The sequence below is a fragment of the Alternaria infectoria genome (assembly GCF_024043175.1).
Source record: "Alternaria infectoria strain BMP 0036 chromosome Unknown scaffold_3, whole genome shotgun sequence".
Taxonomy (NCBI): Eukaryota; Fungi; Ascomycota; class Dothideomycetes; order Pleosporales; family Pleosporaceae; genus Alternaria; species Alternaria infectoria.
In genome coordinates, this window is record NW_026250692.1 from 2,172,150 (window position 1) to 2,196,425 (window position 24,276).

At 36.6% G+C, this 24,276-nt stretch overlaps 2 protein-coding genes across 2 annotated transcripts; both read right to left on the reverse strand.

The window, feature by feature from the left end:
- Positions 1–15,009: 15,009 nt before the first annotated feature.
- Positions 15,010–17,283, reverse strand: J4E92_002963 (uncharacterized protein; the record flags this gene model as incomplete). Its single annotated transcript, XM_051494363.1, has 1 exon — positions 15,010–17,283. The coding sequence occupies one exon, from the start codon at positions 17,281–17,283 to the stop codon at positions 15,010–15,012; it is 2,274 nt and encodes a 757-aa protein (XP_051356042.1).
- Positions 17,284–20,426: 3,143 nt separating this feature from the next.
- Positions 20,427–22,168, reverse strand: J4E92_002964 (uncharacterized protein; the record flags this gene model as incomplete). Its single annotated transcript, XM_051494364.1, has 2 exons — positions 20,427–21,804; positions 21,861–22,168. 2 exons carry the CDS (start codon positions 22,166–22,168, stop codon positions 20,427–20,429), a joined length of 1,686 nt encoding a protein of 561 aa, XP_051356043.1.
- Between the last annotated feature and the right edge of the window lie 2,108 nt (positions 22,169–24,276).

The window sequence follows — 24,276 nt, forward strand, 5'->3', positions numbered from 1 at the left end:
AATAATCTTTAAAAGCTACCTAGATTATAGAAATAACTAATCTAGTATCTAATATATATACTCTTTAAAGATACTTCTAAGAGAGAGATTAATTAGCTAAGTAAGAAGAGAACTTAGATAGAAATCTATAGGTTAAAAGCCTAAGATTAGCTACTTCTATTAAAATAAGTATAGACTTATAAGTATAATTAGAATAGCTATCTTCTTAAATATAAAGCTTAAATTATAGTTTATAGTAATCTCTAGAAGAAGAACTTAATTAACTCTACTTATATAGTAATACTTACTATAAAGTTCTTTTACGCTATAATAGTAATTACTACCTAAGGTAATCTAGAGATTAAATAGTTTAATATTATAGAAGCGTTTCTTAATATAAAGATTATAGTAGAGAACCTAGTAATTTATAAAATACTAAATAGCTTTAGAAAGCTAGAATTATACGTATAGCTTAACTACGCGCTCTATAGATTATAAGACTTTCTACTATTATAGTATAAGAAGTTCTTAGAAACGCTAAGAGCTATTAGTATAATAGCTTCTTAAAAAGAGCTCTATTTCTTCTTTAATTAAGAATATAAGATTCTTATTCTTTTTTATATTAATAATATTTTATTACTCTATTATAAGAGTATAAAGTAACGCGTAATAGCTATATAAGCTAAGATCTCTAGTAAGTATAAGATCTAAGATTAGAGAAATATAAAGTAGTTTCTAGGTATTTATATAATTAAAGACTAATATCTAAAGATAATTATACTTATTTATAATACGTATATAGATAAGATACTTAAGAAGTTTAAGCTTAGAGATAGATCTTTTTCTCTAACGCCTCTACTATTAGAGAAGCTAATTAAGAATACTAAAGAAGTAACTAAGCCTAAGATTAAGAGATACTAGAAAATAGTTAGCTCTATACTTTATATAGTAATTATACTTTAACTAGATATAGCGTATACTATCTTAAAGCTCTTATACTTTCTTATAAACCTAAGTAATAAGTATAAAAAGGCTATAGAGTAAGTAATTATATATCTCTACTATACCTACTTTAATATAATCTAGTATAGTAACTATAATAGGCCTAATTTAATAATTACTAAAAACGTATTCTTTGCTAATAATCTAAAGACCTACTAATTATCTTATAGATATATTACTATATTATATAAAGATATAATCTTCTAGAAAGCTATAAGGTAAAGTATAGTTACTACTTTTACTATAGAAGTAAAGCTACTTACTTTTAAGTATACTACTAAGAAAGCTATAGCGCTTAGATACTTTCTTAAAGAGCTAGCGCTTAATCTTAGAGAACTTTAGATAGTTTAGTATAATAATTAGTAAACTATTAGGCTAGTTATTAGAAAGAATAAGCGTATTAACACTTAGCTTAAGTATATTAATATCTAGAATATATAGCTATAGCAGAAATATGCTAAAGAATTATTTAAGATTAAGTATTTAGAAACTATAATTATGTCTATAGATAGATTAACTAAATTACTTACTTAATAATAGTTTAAGAAGTTTAAATAGCTACTTAACTTATAAGATTTATAATATTTAATTCTTAAGAAGTAGATAGAGTAGAGAAATCTTTATTTAGACTACTACTATAAAGATTAATTATACCTAAGCTAGATCTTAGTTACTCTAACTAGCGCCTAGTTATAAAGAAGTAATTACTAATAATTAACATAAGTATAAAGTAGATAAATTACTAAACTTTTCTACTAAACTAATCTATATAGCTATCTACTTACTAACTACTATAGCGCTAATCTTTCTAATTATAACTCTTATAGTTACTCTTATTAAAGGCTAGCTTACTATTCTAGCTATTCTTAAAGTTCTTAACCTAAGCTTATAGATAAGTAGTCTTAGTAGCTTAAGTCTATATATAAATCTTAAGCTATATCTAATTATACTTAGCACACAGTAGCACCTCTACGTACTTAGCTTTAGCTAGCTAACGCTAAGTATAGTAATAGAATCTATTACTTATAATACTAAATATAAAGCTATTAGACCTATAACTATATAGCTAAGAATTATAATACTAAGAATAATTATTACGTAGCTAAGACTAATAATTATACTACTAAGACTAGTAGTTACGCTACTAAGACTAATAATAACTATACTAATTCTACTACTAATTCTATAGTAGCTAATTTCTAAATTAAGAAGTCTATAGCTAGAAAGTTAGTAGTAGTAGCTACTAGAATAAGCTTTAATAATAATAGTCTAAGTATTATAGTATTAGATTAAAGGCTATAGATAGATAACTCTAAGTAGAAATTATAGATAAAGGTATCTAACTACTACTTATATTAATCTCTTTTATTTCTTTACTTAGTATTATAGACTTACTATAAGTACTATATTAATTAGAGTTTTAAGAAGTTATAGACAAAGCACTCTTTAAGCTTTTCTTACTTAAGAACTTAGAAGTTCTATCTAATAATTTAGCTAGAGTCTTAGAACTACTCTTAGCTTCTTTCTTCTACTTCTTATAAGTATAGAGATCTTAGTAGAGCTACTTATAATACTTAATAGCGTTCTTAGTACTTTAGCGCTATTATTAAGTTAGTAAAAGATTAAAAGAACTAAAGAAAAGAAAATTATAAACTTACTTTAGAACTATAGTAATCTACTAAGCTTATAAAGTAATTATATAGATTTTAATTAGTAGTATAGTAGTTATAAGAATTATAAAATAAATAATATATAACTTAATAAAGTTACTTAAAATAATTAGTCTTCTAAATATTATTAAGAAGCTACTAATAAATATAACACTTATACTTAGAAACTTAAGAAGTATTATAGTTAGATAATACTCTAACTTACTTACGCTAATAACTAGTATACGTTAAGTATAAATAATCTAGAAGAGTCTTAGATATAGAAGTCTTGCCTTTAAACTTCTTATAAGAGTAACTATAACTATAACTATTACTTAGAAACGCTTACTTCTCTTAATCTTAAGCGCCTTAGTTCTTAATATAGTTAGATTACTAAAGGCCTAAATTCTAAGTCTAGAAAGTATTATTAGTAATAAAGATACTACTTTTAGAAATAGGCTTAATAGTCTCTTAGACATTCTAGTTATTAAGGTTATTAAACTAAGAGGCCTTATAACCTAAGTAGGTACGCTTAGCGTATAACTCTAATTACTTATAATTCTTATAAAAGTTATTATTACTAAAACTACTAGTTACCTTAAAGCTCTAACTTAGTTAATTATTAGAATTTATAAAGCTCTAAGATAGTTAAGTATTAGAAGCCTAATTACTTTATATAAAGCTACTAGAGAATAGGCTATTAGCTACTATTATTCTAAAAGAAGAAAGTAGAATTTAAGTAGTAGTGTCTTTAAGTTAAGCGTAGTAGAAAGGTTAAGCACTTAACTATAGAGCGCTATTGCGCTAAGCGCTATTACGCTAAGTACTAGCTTACATATTATAATTACTACTACTAAGAGTATTATAATTAGAGCGTAGAACGCTATTATAGTAGAAGCTAGAGCGCTAGTACTTATAGCTAGAGTTAGAGTTAGAAGTTAGATTATTAGACTAAATTATAATAGTTAGCTATTAATTTAGGTATAAGAGTAAAGACTTACTATAGTAATAGAAGAGATAGAGAAGTAAGTAGAGTAGAGAAGTAAGTAAAGTAGTATATTAAGTAGAGTAGAGAATTAAGCGTAGAAGCTTAAGAGCGCTAAGGCTTAAGAGCTAAGAATCTAAAGTAGATAAGTTAATTAAATAAGTAGCTTATTAGCTTATTAGCTTAAGTGTCTTAATAATATAGAAGTAGATAATTATAGTAGAGAAGAGAAGAATTAGAGAACTTATTATTATAAAGTTTCTAATTCTAGCCTAAGCGCGTATCTACGTAGAAAGCTAGCGTAGCTTATTAAGCTATTAATTATACTATAAACCTTACTTAGAAGAAATTAGAAGCCTAGATCTTGCTATTAGAATTATCTCTTACTAGTTAGATATCTAGATTTCTATAGCTATTAGCTATATTCTAAGCTATTATAAGATAATTTCTAAACTAATAGAGTTAATTTCTAGGCTATTAGGCTTTATTTAAATAAGTAAGAGCTTACTACTATTAGTATTAAGTATAATTAAATGCTTAATTAGGCTGTAACCTACTACTACGCTCTAGATTCTTAAGCCTAGACTCTACTAGAGTATACTAATTATAGTAGATTTAATAGAATTAATTTTAGCAAAGTAGATTAATACTTTTACTACTTTAGAAAGTATATTAAAGTTAAAGAGTAGTTATAATTACTTAATTATAGATACGTAATTGCTTAGCTCTTAAGTATATAGCTAGAGATTTTATTCTAACTTTCTTTTATAGTAGATTAATTATAATATACTTAATTATCTCTAATTATTAATTATCTCTAGCTCTAATACTTAGGCTATATAAAGACGTTTAGAAGCTTTAATTAATAAAGCTATAGATACGTAATAGAGATAATATTAGACAAAGCAGCTAGATAGGTAGTAGAGAATTCTACACTTATCTATTATAACTTAGAGAGTAGTGTTTTAATACTACTATTATATAAAATAAATAGAGAACTATATTTATTTTACTACGTAGCGCGTAATTACCTAAATTCTATAGTAGTAATCTATTAGCTAAAAAGTAGAGTTAGAAAGAGTTACTAAGATTTTAGTATATCTAAGTAAGTTTAATACGCTAAGCAAAAATTCTACGTAATAATATACCTAAGGTAAGTTACTACTAGATAACTAACTTAACTACACTACTATAGTAGGTAAATAATAAAAAGATAGTAAGATATATAGTCTAGAATAACGTTTATATAAGCTCTATGTAATAGAAGTCTACGCACTAAATGTAGTAGCTATAGTAGTATTAGATAAAGCTTATAGTATAATTCTATATACTCTAGCTAATAAGAGCTAATTATTATAAATCTCTATAAATCTATATAATCTAGTCTAATAGAAGGCTAGCCTAGATAGGTTTCTATATTAGCCTAGCTATCTTATTAATAAATTCTATTATTATTATAACTATAATTAGCTTCTCTTAAGAGGTTACTATATATGCTTATTAATATAAGTTCTAACTCTTTATAAGATATAGCGCCTATCTATATAAAAGATTACTATTAGCTACTAGCGCTTCTTTTACCTACTATTCTATTTACTCTTAACTATATTATATAATATATTAATAAAATACTACTAGAAGATTAAGAGCTTTATATTTCTATATTCTACTAACAGCCTTTACTAATAGAAAAGACTAGTTTAGATCTAGAAGAACCTTAGATAAGTTAAATACTACCTATACTAAACCTACTAGAGTCTTCTCTATATAGAGACTATACTAATAACTTTTAGCTAAACTACTTTTAATATAGTACGTAAAGAGTATTTTATACTACTTAAGAAGCACTTTATATAACTTTAGAGATAGATTAAGCTACTTAGTCTAAGCTAGATAACTTAATATATTTAATATAGACTATAAAAATAGTATCTACTAATAAAGCGCTAGCTTATAGTAAGTTACTAGAAGTAAGTTAGAGTTTACTACTATACGCGCGTAGAGAGCTAACTAACACTAAAAGTGTAAACTATATATTCTCTTTACTTAAGATCTTAGAGGTAAAGTAGATAGTTATAACTATATATCTAATAATATAGATATTTATATACTACTATATATATTCTATTAATAATATAGAGATAGAGAAGAATATAAAGAAAAATGTAAACTACTTAGAAGCTTAAGGTATATTATTACTATAGTTCTATATCTATTAACCTAGGTTTATTTAAGAGAATAGAGAGTTATAATAAGTTAGTAAGATAGAAAAAATTTAAAGGTAAACTTATGTTTATTATAATATATAATAATAAATATATAGTAAGTAAATTAGAGGTATATAATTACTAGATTAAAACTATTTCTAGTTATATACTTATAGACTAGAATATTCTCTTCTAACCTAGCTTTGTATATAAGCTCTTTGCTAGTAGTAGTATATTTTAGATAGTACTCTATCTTACTCTAAATAATATATTTAGCACCTATCTCTTTTTACTAAGTCTAATAGCCTTTTCTATAACCTAACTCTTATTAGAAGACTAAAAGAAAACACAGTAACTCTTGCTAGATAATATTATCTTTATTACTAACTTTATCTTATCTTCTAGCTTATATATAGATTTATAGAAGATATATTTATAAAAGATTAATAGGTCTATATTAAGAGAGATAATAGCTAGTATAGTAGTTATAATTATAAGTAGGTAAGCTATAGTACTCTAACTAGAACTATTAAAACTAATAACTAGATTATTCTTAACAGCTTAGTTAAAGAGAGACGTAGCCTTCTCTTTACTATAGTGCGTAGGTAGCTATTTTACTAAATAGCTACTTAACTCTTAAGCCTTCTATAGAATATTAGTAATAATAGCTACTAAAAACTCTTCTTTTATAACTACTAATATAGCTATATAATATATATTATAAGCTAATATTCTGTCTTAGTAAGTAGCTAAGTAGAGCGTTACGTATTAGAGCTATACTATCTACACTAACTCTTTAAGAAGCTAGAAGAACTAAGAATATATTCTCTATCTAGAATAGAACTTATATATTTATATATTGTCTAAGCTTATATTAATATTATAGCTAATAATATCTATAGGTAAGATAGTATTAGAGTTATCTACTATACACTAACTATTAAAAGTAGTTATATTAATATATAGTACTATTTCTAGAAAGGTTATTATTACTTATACTAAGTAGAAAACGTGCTTAATTATACTTTACTTATTCTATATCTAAGACTATACTAAATTATAAATATAGTTATTAAGCTAATTTATAGCTAGAGTAGATATATTAATATTCTTAGTTAGATATATAATACGCTTATTACAGAACTCTAAATTTAAAAGAGATAGAAAGTAATTCTTAATATTAGTCTATAAGTTAATTAACTTAGCGCGTCTATTATTAATTAAAAGCATATACGCTAACTCTTAGAATAGACTTAACTTCTCTATTATAAAGATAACTATATTCTTACTATTCTTATTAGTTAGATATAGCCTTAATAGAGCATTAATAATCTTTACTAATACTAGCCTAAGAAATCTACTATAATATTTCTATTAGATATATAACTAAAGGTAATATTATTAGTACTAGATAACTAGAAAGTATAGAGTAAACTTACTAACGTTCTTCTAGTCTTTATAGTTAATAAATAGTACTTATATAAGTTTCTTTATCTAAGTAGCGTCTAGATTATCTAGTTATAGCTTAGAAATATTAATAATATACTATATAGTAACTTTCTTCTTAAACTCTTTCTTTATAACTAGTTTACTAGTAGTCTTATTAATAACTAGAAGTTTTATATTAAGATTATATATAGCTAGAAGATCTATAAGCGTAGTAAATATTATAAGTTAGTAGTTCTATATAAGTAGAGCTTAATTCTTATAGCTTTAGAGTTTATATCTATTCTTTATAATAAGTATACTATAAGCTAGCCTAAAGTAATACTTCTCTATAGAACTTAGAATAGTAATATATATATATTCTAAGGTAGACTAAGTAAAGATAATAAGTAAGGCGTTTAGATAAGTATATATATTATTATAACTAGCGTATAAAATAAGTATTAAGTCTAGAATAGATATATAAATATAGTCTAGTAGACCTAGCTTATATAGGTAGTAGATTAAAATACTCTTATTAAAGTTATACCTAGTATCTAATAGATTATTCTTCTTATAGTGCGTGCCTCTTTTAAGTTCTAGCTACTTAAAAAAGATACTTATAGCTATATAATTTATAATATAATATTACTAGATTAGTAATAGTATAACGTAAGTCTTCTGCGCCTTATCTATTAATTTAAGTAGACTAACTATAATATTCTATAGTATAGCAGCCTCTTAAGCTAATACTATAGTATTCTAGATACTAATATTATCTATAACTCTAGTAACTAAAATACTTATACTTAGACCTTTAATATCTTCTAGGTAGATAAGAAAGTAGCCTTCTACTAGAATCTAGTTATTATCTAATAGAAGTAGTGTAATAGTGTCTTTAATAGATTCTAGAAGCATTATTTACGTAAAGAACTAGTATATATTCTAAGTTAGATTATTTAGTATATTAGCTAAGACGCTAGCTTTTAGTATATAAGTAGAGTAAGATAGTTAGATAACTTTTATATGCGCTTAAAGAACTTATATAAGCTATTTAGACTTAACTAGAAGCTAGCGTAGTATAATCTTTAACGTAAGACTTATTATATTAAACTAGTACTTATTAACTAGCGCTATAAGAAGAGTACTACTATTATAAAGCCTTATCTACTAAAACTAGTCTAAATATAGTATTATAATATTTTCTTCTTAGAGCTTATAGAAGACTAGAGATATCTATAGCTAGTTATAAATAGATCTAAGGCTATTAGAGTATAAGAGAGTAGTAAGGCTATAGATTAGCTTAGTAAAACGTAGCTTTAGAGTAATACTCTATCTATTCTATATAGTATCTTAGCTAATAATTAGTAATATATTATTAATACTAGCTCTATTCTTAATACTATATATAATAAGTTACTCTAGAGGTAGTAGAGCGTTTATAAATATAGTAAGTAGATAACTTAGGTCTTAAAGCGCGTAGAAAGTAACATAAACGTAGAGACTAGCGTTAGAGTTAGTTAACTTTATTAGGTATCTATACTATAGTAAGAAGATACTACCTAACTCTAACTTATATATAATAGAGTTTAGAGATATATAATTAGAGCCTATAACTATATAAAGTTCTAGAGTTACGCTATCTACTAGCGCTATTTACTAGTGTACTATAGTATTATACCTACGCGTTTAGATAGTGTTAGAAGAATATAATATTTCTATATTAGTATGTAGATAATATATTCTAGTAGCTTGCTTGTTTTTACGTTCTACTTATATATATTAAAACCTTTCTCTATAGCTAATACTATATTAAATATTAAAGTTAATATAGCTACTTTTATAATATATTCTAGTAAATATCTACGTCTACTTAATCTCTTCTAAGTCTTCTCTTACTAGCATCTTAGTCTATAAATAAACTATTCTTTTATTATATATTTACTTTTACTAATACTTCTATCTATCTCTCTATATTATCTTATAACTACTATAAATACTATATACTTTTAAACACTATCTATATACTCTTTTATTAACTTATACTTACTACTACTTTATACTTATAGATAAACGTTATATTCTATAAGTACTATATAAGCTGCGAATCTAATAAATAATAATTATATTAATATATATTATATTATAAGCGCTATAGTATTTTATTATTATACTATATAATTATCTAATTACTTCTAAGTAGTATAAGGTCTTACGCGCTATACACTTGCGTATATAGTTATAAAGGTTAAGAGCTTTTACTATTAGTAATTAGTAATAGAGAAACTCTAAGTAATATATATTCTATCTATAGCGCCTTACTAGTCTCTAATTAAGATATCTATAAACGTAACTATACTACTAATAATATCTATAATAATCTTAATATAACGCTACGCTAGACCTAAAGCTATAGTAGTATTACTTTCTATTTATTATAGTAGACTTAGTAAATATAAAAGTACTCTATATTACTACTAATATTACTATAAGTATTACTAGTAATAACTTTGTTAAGTAACTAGCACGCATTCTAGTTTAGCTAGATCTAGTAATATCTTATCTTTTGTAGATTAGTAAGAGATAAACTAAGCTAAGTAATATACTAAGTATAGTCTAAGTTACTAGAGATAGTATAAAGGTTATACTAAATAAGTTATAAAAACTTAGACTTATTACTAATAAAGATAATTAAATTAAGTAAGATATTAATAACGTAGTACTCTAGCTATAGAGACTAGGCTTCTAAGAAGTAATAATAAAAGATTTAGCTACATAATCTATTCTACGCTATAATATTAACTTAGTTATAGTAAAGCGTATTTAGACTATATAGAAAGCGTTTAGCGCTTTACTAGACTATAAAACTATAGAAAAAGTAGTTAAGTAATATATTTACTAATACTACTAAGACGTGCTTAAGAGATTAACTTAATTACTTTACCTACTAATAAAAGTAGATAAGTAATCTAGTAGTAAGAAGTAATAGTGTAAGAAAGTAATCTATAGCACTAATACTCTTAATAGTTAATTATACTTAAAGAAGCTAAAAATAAATAAAGCGCTAACTATTATATCTAAAATTATAGTAATTACTCTATATATACAAAGTAATATATCTTCTAATTTAGCTTTATTAACTATATCTAACTTAAGCGTCTACTTAGCTCTATCTAGTAAGCTTAATATATATCTCTAACTATCTTTACCTATCTATTCTACTACACTAATTAGTATAGTAATATCTACTATACCTAATATATATATTTAGCTAGCTCTATCTACTAAGCGTTGTCTATTCTCTTAGTATATTATATAACTAGCTCTAGTTAAAATACTAAACTACTCTAAGTTTATAGGCTATAAAAATAAGATTAAAATAAATATAATTAGTTTTATAGTAAGTAGAGACGCTTTATAGAATAGTAATAGCTCTTCTCTAAGTATACACTTCTCTACTATAGCTCTACTATATATAATTTTGCTATTAGATAGTAATATTTAATTAGCTAATATTATAGACTAGTTAGTTAATCTAGACGTTAGTTAAAACCTAAGAATATATTTTCTTATCTTATTATTACTATATAGAGAAATTATTAATACGCTATATAATAATATTAATTATATATTAATAGGTCTAACCTAGACATTTATAAGAAATAATATAATATTTAAGATAAAGTTAGTTTTAAAAGTAGATATAATTAAAGCTTTAGATTCTATTAAGGCTCTAGTAGAAGATACTACTAATACTTCTAAACCTATAGACTAAGCTCTACCTATCTAGACTATTTCTTCTAATATCTTTAATAACTATAAGTTTAATAATAAACCTGCTAGCTTTCTAAACTAAATATTTAATAGTAATAATAAAGATAAAGTTCTACTTCTATCTTCTCTAACTTCTACAAAGAATATAGAAACTACTTATACCTATTTTACTAAAGAAGAATATAATTAAGTGTAAGTAGTATTTAGTCTTTCTTTAGTTAGGTAGTTTAAGTCTAAGTTAGTCTAGATATAATAGATCTAGTAGATACTATAGTGCTACTAGCTTATATAGATAGTGTAGAGTATAGAGAAGTTTAAGAACTTATCTACGTATTAGCTTATAGATAAATAAGAGCTTAGTAAGACTAAAGAGAAAGTAGCTATTATCTAGATACATAATATTATATACTTAATAGATAAGTCTATTAATAACTAGCGTAGAGACCTAACATATAAAGCTTCTAGCTATTACTTAATTAACGCGCTACTTAGTATAAAGTATTCTTTATAAAACTACTAGCTAATTATATACAAGTACTAGCTAGAATCTCTAACTAGTAGGTAGAAAGCTACTAATAGGCTCTTACTTATTATCTATATAGTTAAGTCTACTATTAGAGATTAGATAAAAGAGCTAAGTATATTTTATTCTAAAACTACTTCTTTTATACTTCTTTTAATTATTTACTATAGATTAGAAAAGAGTTCTAGAAGTAAAACTACTATACTTAATAATAATAGCTAACGCGCTAGAAGTTTATATAATAGTACTATAGAAGTTACTAATTTAGTATATAACTAAAATAGCTACTACGCAAAGATAATCTATAATTATATTCTAATCTCTAGAAAGAATAAACTTATTAACTACGTTCTCTAACTACTAAGTAGTATAGATAAGAATAGAAAAGTAACTAATTAGCTACTATATTTCTAAGTTATCTTAGTTAATAAGACTTACTAGACTAGTAGAGTTTTATTAATCTTTGTAAAAATATTACTACTCTTAGTATTACTAGCTAGATCTCTTAACCTAGATAACTTTAATAATAATAGCTAAGTTATACTAGAGAATTAGCTAACTAAGTTTATCTTTATAAGTAGTATAATATACTCTAAAGTTAAGTACTTTATACTTTATTATACTATTATCTAAAAGCTAGTTACTACTATCTAAGATATATAAGTAGCTAAGAATAATATATTTAAATTAAACTAAACGCGTATAAAGCATAATAGAATTAAGAAATATAATATTACTATAGTAAAACTAATCTATACTATACTAGCTAAGAGCTTAAATTAATAGGCTAAGGTAGAGATAAACTTTAATATTAGTAAGATTCTAGCAAATATTATAATACGTAGAAGGTAAAATACCTAAATCTCTAAGTAATAACTCTTTAATATACTTTTAGTTCTACTACTTATAATATATAATATTATTAAAAGAGTTATATATCTATCTAATCTTCTTAAGAAATATAATAAGTAACTTATTAGCTTATTCTAGAGTATAGTTAAAAGAAATAGAAATAAATTTACTAAGATTATAATAGTTAAACGCAAGCTTATTAAGTAAAGTTATACTATCTAGATAATAGCTAGTCTTCTATTATTATATAAGATAATATCTAAGTTTAAAAGTTAGAGTAGAAGCTTAACTTAGGTAAATATAAATAGTATAATAGACTATTAAGTATACCTTACTACTTCTTTAGCCTAGAATACTCTTTATAAAAGAGTTTATAATAGCTATAACTAAGACTCTAAAATAGCTACTCTTTATATAATAATTAACTTAGTACTTACTACTAATATAGCGCGTAAGTAAGAGATTTACGTAAGCTAATAGAAGAATTTCTAGTTATTTCTAGGCGTAGTAGTAGATTACTTAGAGAAGAGTATTATTACTATATAAAATACCTTTACTATACTTACTACTTATAATATTCTCTAAAAAGTATATTCTAATATAAAGATTATAATATATTACTCTCTCTTATTAGATAAAAAGAAAGTTAGAATTATTAAGAAGTTTATAGACTAGTAAGATTAAAATAGTAACTTTAAGTAAGTAATCTACTTTTATATTCTTATAGTAGTTTAATTTTTAATATTAATAGAACTTAATCTATAATATATAAATATAATTATTAGCTTTAAGCTCTATAGCAGTTCTTTAAAAGAAGTATAAATATACTATAAAGTATTATATATAAAATAACTACTAGAGTGCTACTTATACTAGCTATATATAAAAGAGTTAAAGTTTAAAAAAGTTATTATAAACTATAGAACGTGTAGAGAGATGTTAAAGAAGGCTACTAAACTTATAGATATAGATATAAATAAGAAGTAAATTACTATTTTATATTAGCGTATTATACTTACTACTATTACATTCTATATAATAATAGTGTACTTAAGTTAGCGTTATAATGTTAATAAATTAACTAGAGGTTGTCTAAGTATATTTATTTTAACAGTTAATCGCTGTTGTATGTTTTTTGCACATGCTCAAGCCTCTACCTTTTCCGGATCAACCCATTGTGCGCGAGTCTGAAGGAGGTAAAGTATGCGCGATAAAGCTCGAAATAGTACTTTCTGCAAGAGTTGCCCTATGCGTACATCCGGCTCCCCTCAAAGGAGATAGATATCCTAAGGTTCACAATGAAGCACGTACGTATATGCGTACGAAGCCGTGTAACAGCGCAGACCATGTTGCTATGCGGCGTTACTTCTTTTCGCAATTCTGATTACTTCGACATTGCCGTGGGACGCTACGGGTATGTATGTACGAAGAGATGTAAATAGTACGCCTACATGGCGACCATGCATGCACGCATGTCCGCCCCGCCTCGCCATGCACATTTAGTATTGTTTACCGCTGTCGATCGGGTAAGCGACTGTATACCGTTCCATGGAACGCCATCGCTCTGACCTACCGAGACTGCCGACATACGTGCCCTAGGGTCTAGCTGCGTGGTCCGTTTGTGGGGCAAGTACAGACTAGAGAGCTGCGTTGCGTATGCAGGTGCATTGACGATCGTGGCTAGTGTTCCGGATTTTGAGTAGGTGAACGGTAGACCGATAGACCGAGGGTACGCTACGCTTGCTGCATAGAGAGGGGAAGTATATTTCCTTATTGCGGGAGGAGGGGCATTGTTGGGACGAATGGGCTTTCGTTGGGAGGGGGTTACTACTGCGTCTATTCCAGCCCGTTCTGAGGGAGGGGGTTAGGAGAAGAGGGGATGGGAAAAGCAAAGGTCACGGAAAATTATCTCGACGCGAAGTACTAGTGTGTATGGGCAGTCCACGTATCGTGATTTGGTGTACGAGTACTGTTATTGAAGCGCATGTTTGTAACCGGTACCAAGTTAAGCAGCTCATGAACTGGGATGGAAGTAGGCAGGCTCATTGTTTAGAATCAAGTAACATGTTTAATTTGCTGAGCAAGAAATACTATGGAATCCGCTGCGTTCAGGCATGTTCTCATTCTCGTCGATATCATAATTATGCCATGTAAAGATGACCATCTCTGTTCGAGTCCAGTAGCCGCCTCAATAGATCATTACGCTTGCATCGCTCAAAGAAACAGGAACCCAGAACACCGTAGTAGAGACAGTGACAGGGGCAATATGTACGTCTGTGTGGCCTTGCAACGCCTCGCCCAATAAGAAGATATGTCGAATTAGACGTTAAGAGTAGGAGGGCCAGCCGTTGCTATCGTGGGTATCGTTGGTCGTTACATCGTGAGGCGGAGTTATCCAATGGATAATCCAAAGTAGGAGGAGTCGAAGTGATGATCTTGGGCACCGTGATATGGAAGGCCAGGAGGTAAGAGCTAAAAGATGTAGTCGCAAGATGAGGGGTATCGAGAATGGCGAAGAATGAGGTATCCAGATCCAGATGATGAGATCCAGGGGTGGCGTACAAAAGTAAGGTTGAGCCAAAAGCCAGTTATGATGGCGGGGTGGTAATCGATTTAGAATCGAGTAGTAGAACTACGAGCCAAGCTTGGTCTCGCAGACTTCTTCTGGGGCGATCCGTTGGGGGCGACGGCCAAGGTCCTAGCTCCAATCTTCTCAAAGCCTTGAAGCAGGTCAATACCTGGTTCAGACTCGTCACTGTGCAACAGATGGAAGATGTCCTCGTCATCCTGCTGTGGCTGTTGCGGCTTTGAGGGAACGTGGAAGGATTGAGGAGGCGTAAGACCGGTGTGTGCGTTCTCTTTCTTCGGCTGGGGAAGAGCAAAGTCGGACAGAGGGGTAGATGCATTAGACTTCAGCACGGGAGCCTTGATGGGCGACATCTTTTTGGCAGGCGAGAGGTCTGGGATGTTGAGGAAAGACGATGACATCTTCCAGTTGGGAGTAGGTGAGTTGGTCATGTTCCCCTTGGCGCCAGTAATGTCGGCGAGAACACCGCTGGTGGTGACGGCACGTTCGAGGCGGGGGCGCTTGGCTGAACGCTTGAGGGGGCTCTCGTTGTAGCCAAAGTCGCCAAAGATGTCAAAGGTACTCTCGAAACCATGTCCGACGAGGTTGACGTTTTCTTCGTTGGGGATAGATACAGCTGGGCTCCAAGCTTTGTTGTCAAGGAAGGAAGTGTCAACCCACATAGCAAGGCTCTTGTCTGGTGAGCCGCCTACTAGTTCTCGCATCTTGTTACGATGGTTGCGTAGATTGGTGTTGGGCGATGCAGAAGCGGGTGGAAGAGCAGGCCGCTTGAAGACAATAGCAGGGGTAAGAGGATCGAGAACCTTGGTACCCTGGCGGACCGGCGACGAGATGGCAGACTGCTTGTGAGACCTAGGCTTGGTAGGAGAATCGTAAGAGGAGCCACGTATCCGGGCAATCTCTTCTTCAGCACGTCCACGCTTAAGGTTGGGACGATCGAGATCCGCCTCGGAAGTGAGTAAAGGTCCCATTGGGTTACCCTTGGTTGCAGACGATTCGATGGACGAGTAGTAACCGCTGTCACCGAGACCGTTGAACTTGCGCCGGCGTCCGCCCGAACGGCTGTTGGGTGCGAAGTGTGGAGCGCGTGGCGGTGTGTCCTCACGCACTGAACGAGATCGAGAGACAGGTGGAGGAGGTGATGAGTGGATGTCAGCTGGCGGAGGCGAAGATGGCATCTGACGGGGCGGTGGCATGCTAATAGGATCATGGCCGTCATGCGCAGCAGGGTCAGAGCAAGGGATGGTAGCTTCGGAAGAGGGTAGCTCGGCCTCTTCCGGAAATTTGCTCGAGTCAAATCCCTTTGTAGAACTCATGGGTGGGAAGCTAGCTGACATGGATGTGGAAGGACGCGGGAGATCACTAGCATATGCCGGAGCAAGGGATTCTGGAGGTGCCGGTCGGCGAACGGGCTTGACCTTGTGGTACTGCTTCTCGAATCCAGCATTAATAACCCAGTAGTGGCCTTTTCCAGGGTCGTCCTTGGGGCGTTCTTGCTTGGAAAACGATTTGCTCAGACTAAGGTTGTGGCGAATGCTATTTTGCCATCCAGTCTCTTGGGAGTTGCGGTAGAAAGCGAATGTGTCGGAAATCCATTTGTAGATCTGCGCGAGGGTCAACCGACGGCTCGGTGATCTTAGAATAGCCATGCCGATGAGCATCGCATAGCTGTAAGAAGGCTTGTTGCCGTCGTCCTCAACGGTGGGCATTTGGTCTGGGTTTGGTAGCGGTCCGTCCACGTCTTCGATCTTGATGTCCTTGACGAACTTCTGCTTCTTGGTGATGTTCATATTGGTGCGGTCGCGTAGCGGGGCGGCGTCCATCAGCGGTCGCTTGTTTCCCAGCTTCATGGGTGGCTCTGCCGCTGACATGGCGGACATGACGGGGCCAGAATAGTAGGCGTTCTCCTTATCCATGTGGGACGGATAGCTGGGCCAGTACTGGAGTTCACCGACCATTGGATCTGAGTCCTGCGAACGCGCAGCTTGGGTCTTCTTGGTGGGCGCGTCGGTGCGAAACCACTGCTCTTGCGGCGGCGGTATCTTGACCGTGTTGAGCCCCTTCTCGGTAAGGGCGCTGGGTGGAGGCGAGCTGGAGACTTGGCGGGTCTTGCGGGGCGATGCTTTGGCGGTGAAGGGTGCGGGAGGGGCGAGGAGGGTGTTTGAGTTGTTGGACACGTCGGTGATGGACGTGAAGGCGTCGAGGTCGCGTGGATCAAAGGCGTTTGCTTGGTGGTGGTCGTGAGGCTGTACAGGGTCCTGAAAAATCTGCATGGAGTGTTGTCGACGCGCTGCAGCCATGGCGAGACTCCGCTACAAGGGCACCAACAGCCTTGTATAGTCTCTCCAGACGCTTTGACGCGTGAAGTCGCGTCTAGAAATCCAAAATGGGTCCGTCGAGGCGATTAAGCACGGTCGGCGGGTGCGGTGTTGACTAAGATTGCGGTGACGAGGGCCAAGTGAGTCGTTGAAGGGGCGGTAAGGTGCAGGCTGTCAATTGTCGGAGGGAGTATGCTGCCTGTCATGTGCGATGCAATTCTACGTGACTTTGTGAGAAAGGAGCGCGTTTAAGGGAGGGTGGGCTGCTATCTAACCTGTGCTGATGGGATGAGGCAGCGGAGCAATTCGCTTAAGGGCGCTAAAAAAGAACCTCTGACGACAGTAATGCCGGATCTGCAGCGGGAGGGCGGTGTGCGTTTTCTTCTGATAGCAAATAATGGAGGAATGCGGCGGGAGAGATTCAAAGACACAAAGTGGGCGATGAAACAAGAAGAGGAGATCTTGGGCCGCTGCTGGAGCGCGGAGAGAAAGCGGGCAGGACAAGAGGGCGATAGGCAGGCTTGGAGGCAGCTGCAGCGCACCTTCCTTGGCTGCCACCGCAAACGCACCTACAAGGAAGGAGCAAGGGAGCGTGGCCAATGAGGGGGTCCGAGCACGGGTTCCCTCTGATCGATCGCACGTCATGCCCATCTTGCCCAGGAACAACCTCGCGCCGGCAATTACACTAGCCAGCTGTTTGCAGTGGGCGTGCACGGTAAGGCTGCTGCCATTGACGCCCATCTGAAACCCATTGCTTTTGCCCGCCGTGGGAGCCAGCACCCAACGCCTGTGGCGACGACTGGGAGAGCCACCGACGTGCAAGCGCCAGTGCAACGCGTCGGTGAAACAACTGCCCCGTCGCAGCCAGCTATGCTGCAAGCCGGTGGATAACAGCTATCGTATGCCTAGGGAGTCGCCCCGGAGCGCAATGCACAGCCTATCGAGTGCCAGACGGTGGCACACTCTGATCCGAACACTAGGGGCGCATGAAACTCGACAAACGGCACCCTGGCCTTAGGTGCAGCTCAGCTCAACCACTAAAGCCACACGCCCACATCCCAGGGGCACGCAGTCCACGCTACATCGCTACCCTCGTGGTCCAGAAGGGTCTCTCGAGGCTACCACCGACATCTCATTTCGATCTCAACTCCAGCGCACGGAACTTCTCCTGCATCGCGATCACAAACTCGCAAAGGAGATGAATTGTCATCTGGTCGACCACCTGCGCGAGAACTCATCTTGGAACACTACGTGAAAATCGGGTACCTCGTCGTAGTGCGCTCCGAGTATGCCGTCTTCATGCGCGGAAGCCTTCGCTACCATGCCTGCGTGTCAGCTTACCCCAGTACTGCACCCCACTCAACAGTCATATCGCATATGCCGCATCCGGTCTACCGGCTTGTACACCTCTTGCTCTTTCTTCTGTCCATTGCGATATTCTTTCATCATGCGGCTCAGCTCCTGTTGAAAGGCGCAACGCTCAGGTGCCGGCTAGGCACCCGTCAACAACGTCTGTGGTTCCATTAATAACCTCCTAAGCGAGTCTTTACAGATCACGATGCGGAGCCTCCTCCGTGATTAGCAGCGTGGGGCGGACGGCTCATCATGGTGATCAGCGGGTAGCCGCAACTTCGACCTCAACAGCGTCTGTTCTCTCGTGCGCCTAAACCCGCAAACAGGCTTGTGTAACCAAACCGGGAAGTATGCTTCCAAAGCGGAGGGCACCGGCTGGTTCTTTTCGGTGCTTGCTTCACTCCGTCCGTGAAATCTCCCGCCCGACGTTGACAGTGCTGTCGGATCGGAGCCCAGAATTCAGGCCGGCACTTGCGGAAATACAGTTTTATGGCCAATCAGAGAAAACATAAATCGTATCATTTTCTAATCTCAAACTGCCTACTTGAATTCTAAGACGGTGAAATTGAAACCGTATACAAACCATCAGCCAGGAAATGGGAAGGCCAAATGGACAAACACCGGGCCTCACTCAATTCTACACGCCCTGCAATGATTCGGTGTCCGTTCATTCCAACCTTTTTCACCTGACTGCAAGCCTGACGTATGCTCTAGCACTTACTTGTCATGCTTTGAACTCATGACATGAACGAGCCGGCAATAAAGCGCTCACGCGACCTGTCATGAGCTGCGAGCGTGTTTTGCGTCGGGGAAGTTCCCTTGACCCTCAAAATGTACCTGGATGAGAGCCCATGCTACCCTTGCCACAATGTGCCGCTGCGATTCTGCATGGTACAGCCTGTAGGCATGACACTTGAGTGCGATACCCGACCAGATCACCATCGGAAAGTTTGCAAAGGGTCACATTACTAGGCATGTAACGCTGTAATGTACATATCCACTTTAATCCTGTCCCTGACTGTCGATGGGTGTTTGCTCATGAGCCGTTAATGAAGATTATGGAATGCACAAGGATGTACGTGATCTGTGGAGAAACCGGATACATTCAGGTAGTTGCACTTGTCAGTGTCTTTACGGTAAGGTCATTTCACGTCGCTGTCGTCACATATGAGCCTGGCGACCGTACAGTCATCACACTGTGTTTTAAGCGTTTTGAGAATGCTACAAATCATCCCAAAGCCTGTTGGACGGCATTTCATTAGCCCGATGTTACTTGAACTGAATCAGCACAGTCACATGGAGTTAGGAGGAGTGACTATAAGAGTCATCGATAATTTACCGTGGTCTCCTATGTGCAATGGAAAATACAGTTGCCTCTATCTCTTCTATTCCTGACGGGCAAATTGACTCGTATTCCACGATACAATAGGCGAACTTTCATTCTTTAGAACATCTTCCGTGGTAGATTATTATAGTGCGGGAAATGAACTAGAATGCGTTCTGCGATTGAAGGCATATAAAGCATGCTGAGTTTAACACAAACACATAATGGCAATGTTGACATGCAACGTTGTATCGAAGAGAAAATATTCGGGTATCTAGGTACTAACTTAGTGCACCAAAAAAGGTCTATGTCTATCTCTTGATTCCGCCAACAATGCTGACATGCTCATTAGCAATGTCTAATCTCAAATGATCTATGTGAAAACTCCAGACAAAGTAAGACATCGTTCATCAGCTTCAGAATCTCCGCTTCAAGGCCCAACAAATATTTAGTTCCTTCGAGACCCGATCCTGAGACCTGGTATTCCCTTCAGGCCCATCTTGCCGACTGTGGACTTCTCCAACATGGGCGGCTCGGGGCAGCCCATCGTGTACGCGTAATCATTAGCGAGACGAACTAGATCGGCCGTAGAGATCTGCAGCTTCTTGACGAAAGTCTTGTTGTAGCCAAGGAACGCCTGGTACGCCTTTGTCTTCGATTGCTCATCGACATTGGTGAAGGCTCGGTCAATGTTTGCTTGGTGCGAGGGTAGACGTGACACAAGGTCGACGGGGTAAGGGTTGATAGGCAGCGTCTTGTTGATCCTTGGGAAAAAGGCTTCTTGCTCGAAGAGAACGAGGACGGCACGTCCATCCTTACCGGCACGAGCTGTTCGGCCGACACGGTGAACGTACTGGTCAGTGCTGGAGGGGAGACCCAGCTGAACGACGAGGCCAACGTTGGGGAAATCCATGCCGCGCCCGACGACGTCGGATGCGAACAAAATACCGCTTTGAGCGTCCTTGAATTCCTGGGTAGTGCGCGTGCGTGCAGGCTGAGACATGCGGCTGTGGAGCTCAAATAGCTTGAACTGGGGTAGCGCATTTCGGTAGAGGTCATACAGCAGTCCGACACCGTTCGCGGTGGTACCGAAAACAATGGCTTTGAAGCCGGTGGGGTTCTGGTTGTACTCCTCCTCGATCAGGGCTGACAACGCAGGGAAAGTCTGACCGACAGTAGGAACAGAGAAGAAGAACTGTGGTACGCGCTCGTGGGTCGGCACTTCGTTCGGGTCGACAGTCGAAAGATGTGTGTAACCAGGGAATAAGACGATCTTGGCGATGTCAAGAACCTCCTTGGGGAGTGTGGCAGAGAAACACATTCCTTGCCAACCATCGTTCTTTGGGGGAATGCGCCTGAGTATCTTCTTGACCGCAGGTGCAAACCCGGCATCGAGCATCTGATCAGCCTCGTCGAGGATAACCGTCTTCAGATCACTGAACTTTTCGCGAACTTCCTCTTCACCCAGAATGTCGTCAAGGCGACCGGGAGTAGCGACCAAGACGGTAGGGTTGCCGTTCATGAAGGCCTTGAGGTTCGAGGCACGAGAAGTACCACCGAACGCAGTATGGCACTCCATCTTCTGGGGCAGACACGATGTGACACCGTTGCACTCCTTCGCAATTTGTAGAGCCAGCTCGCGGGTAGGGCAGACGACGAGGATAGCGACCTTGCCTTTCCGGGGCATGTTACCGGCCAAGAGGTTTTGGATCGCAGGCAGTAGGAAGGCCACGGTCTTGCCCGTACCTGTCTTCGCCTGTACAACACAGTCGGAGGAGGAACTGGGCAGCTCAGTGAGAACCTTTTGTTGAACAGGGGACATGTATCTGTAAGAGTCAGCGACCGTGCTGGGAGAGTGTAACGTAAGAAGGACTGTGCTTACTCAAATCCCATCTTGTCCAAGCCATTGAGCAACGCTGGATGTAGCTTGTTCTTCAGGTCGGCGAAGGGCTTCGGTGCCGCATCGCCCGCCGCAGTGCTGTACATCTGCCGTACGTCGACGCCCATATCTGGCTTCGGCAGCGTGTCTTCGACTCTAGGACGTTTTGGTTGCTGCGACATGGTCGAGCGAGCGTTCGCAGGTCCTCGCCCGGGTGTGCCATTGGTACGGTCACCGCCGCCACCGCCGCCGCCTCCACGGCCTCCTCCTCTGCCGCCGCGGGTCCATTTGCGCTTCGGTGGTGCGGACATGTCTGGGACTGGTGCTGGAAGTGAGGTGTACTGTCTGTGTTGGGTGCGGTTGGGTGTGAAGGGGATTGTCGAGATGAGGCTATGTCTTGTATTAGTTGCTAGAGAGCGCGGCTGAACGAGACGAGCAAGAGCGAACGGGCGAGATGAGAGAGTGTGTGAAACTAGTTTCATTATCTTCATTCGTACATACAAAGTAATCCGCACTGAGAAACTAGAGAAAAGTAGAGACGCCGAGGGGTTGTGGATACTGAGAGCAATCGTACCCTTAGTTTGCCTTCCGGCCAGAAAAAGTTCAGCGCCCCGAGTCAGTCTGTGCTTTCTGCGACCGCTCGCTGAGTCAGCCATCCTCCGAACGAGATCACGCCCGTCCTACTGACGACAACACCAACCTCGAACCATTGGCGCGCTCATTAGCCATCGATAGGCGTACAGTCTCGGAATTCAGAGTGATAAATCCCCACTGCGACGTCTCGCGTTCGAGCGGAGGAGACTTCTGGAGCACTCTGCTTCACCTAAGTACCCTTCACCAGCTACAATCAAGCCATGTCTAGTGCCTCGTGATCTACACGCATGATGCTGCTAAATTTGACCTTAAAGTCCCAGGTACCTTCTCTTTGCACAAGATTATAGGACGGCTCTATGAATTTGGCGTAATCTTCACCCACCAGTGTCCAAATCAACTCGTCTGCTGGAGTGTTTATAACAGCAAGGAACCGAAATCGGATTCGGAAACGCGTGCAGAATGTCTCGAAAATTTGATACATATATTCCACCATGTGATCAAGATACAATGCCCCGATTTGGCCGTCAGGGTCTGCATGAGTGGCGTCCGGTGATGCCAGAATTGTATGCAGTGGCCATCCAACGTACATGTTTGATCCCATAAACGGTGTTGAGGACCATACGATTTGCGTCCCATCTGTAGATTTCTAGGCGAAGTTCTTCTGGGAGCACGGCGAAGCCAGTTTCGAGTCTGTTGAATGAGTCCATAGTAGGGGGCAATACCCATAGCCTTTTGCTTTCTAGCTATCGATACGTTGTTGGGCTGATACCTAGAAGGCCTTCGCCTCCTGTTTGCAGTCTCCCTATAGCTTTTGATGGCTTGTTATCGAAGTATGACCATGATAATGACAGCAGATCTTAGAGTGACGTCGTTTGGAGATGAAGTTTTGAGAGATGCAGATGCAACTGAGCGACGCTACTATATCATATCTCGAGAAAATAAGTGTCAGTAAAGATATGATAAGCTTACTACAGGCAGTTTGCAACCGCGGTTTCGCATGCCCGATTGCGTGTTTTTGTGCAGGTCTTGCTTGGAATGCAGTGGTTGTAAGTGGGCATCCAGAATGTTCATCACCAAATGTCTGTACCTGGTAACCATGCAAATTACACAAAGAGATCAATCGTCGAGATCCATCAGAGCGCAAGCGCGAAGATTAGAAGAAAGGGCCCTCTAGTCACGATTCATCGTAGAAGCACAACTGACCTCGGGAATAAAGGTACCTCGTTCGCGCGTCTACCAAGCTACCTCACCTATGAGTGCGCAGCCGTTAGTATGATATGTTATAGCTTACTGATATCGTTGCGAGAAGAATCGGGGAGGTGGTGATATCTGTACTCCTGAAAATGAGAAGGATGTCTATGGCCGTGACGCACTAACAGCGCGACACAAGCATTGATGACCTGCTTGGCGGAGAAGCTTAGCTACGATCGTGCGCTAGGACGCAGACGGCATGATCGAGACCGCAGTGGGCCTGTGTCCCCTCGCTGATGCAGGATGGCTAAACATAATAGCATTTGGCGCCAGACTTCATCAGCGCTGCAGACAGACTCGATACTGTATGGGTCACTCTCATGACATTAGCTGTTTCGCAAGCTCCAGTGCCCACCTTAGTCGGTTTGATCCCAAGAGAAGCCTCAGCAAGCTTCCAAGGTTCGCAAGCGGTATCGAGAGACAACGCAACTCGCATAGGATTAGGCCGAGTGGGCAGACAAAAAGAATCGCGCACCGCAACAGCCTAGCGACCCAGCATCGGGGATCCGCGTAGGTTCACCCGCGCATGGTGTGCAGCTGCAGCGAGCACGGTGTCTGCCTCCGCGGGTAACTT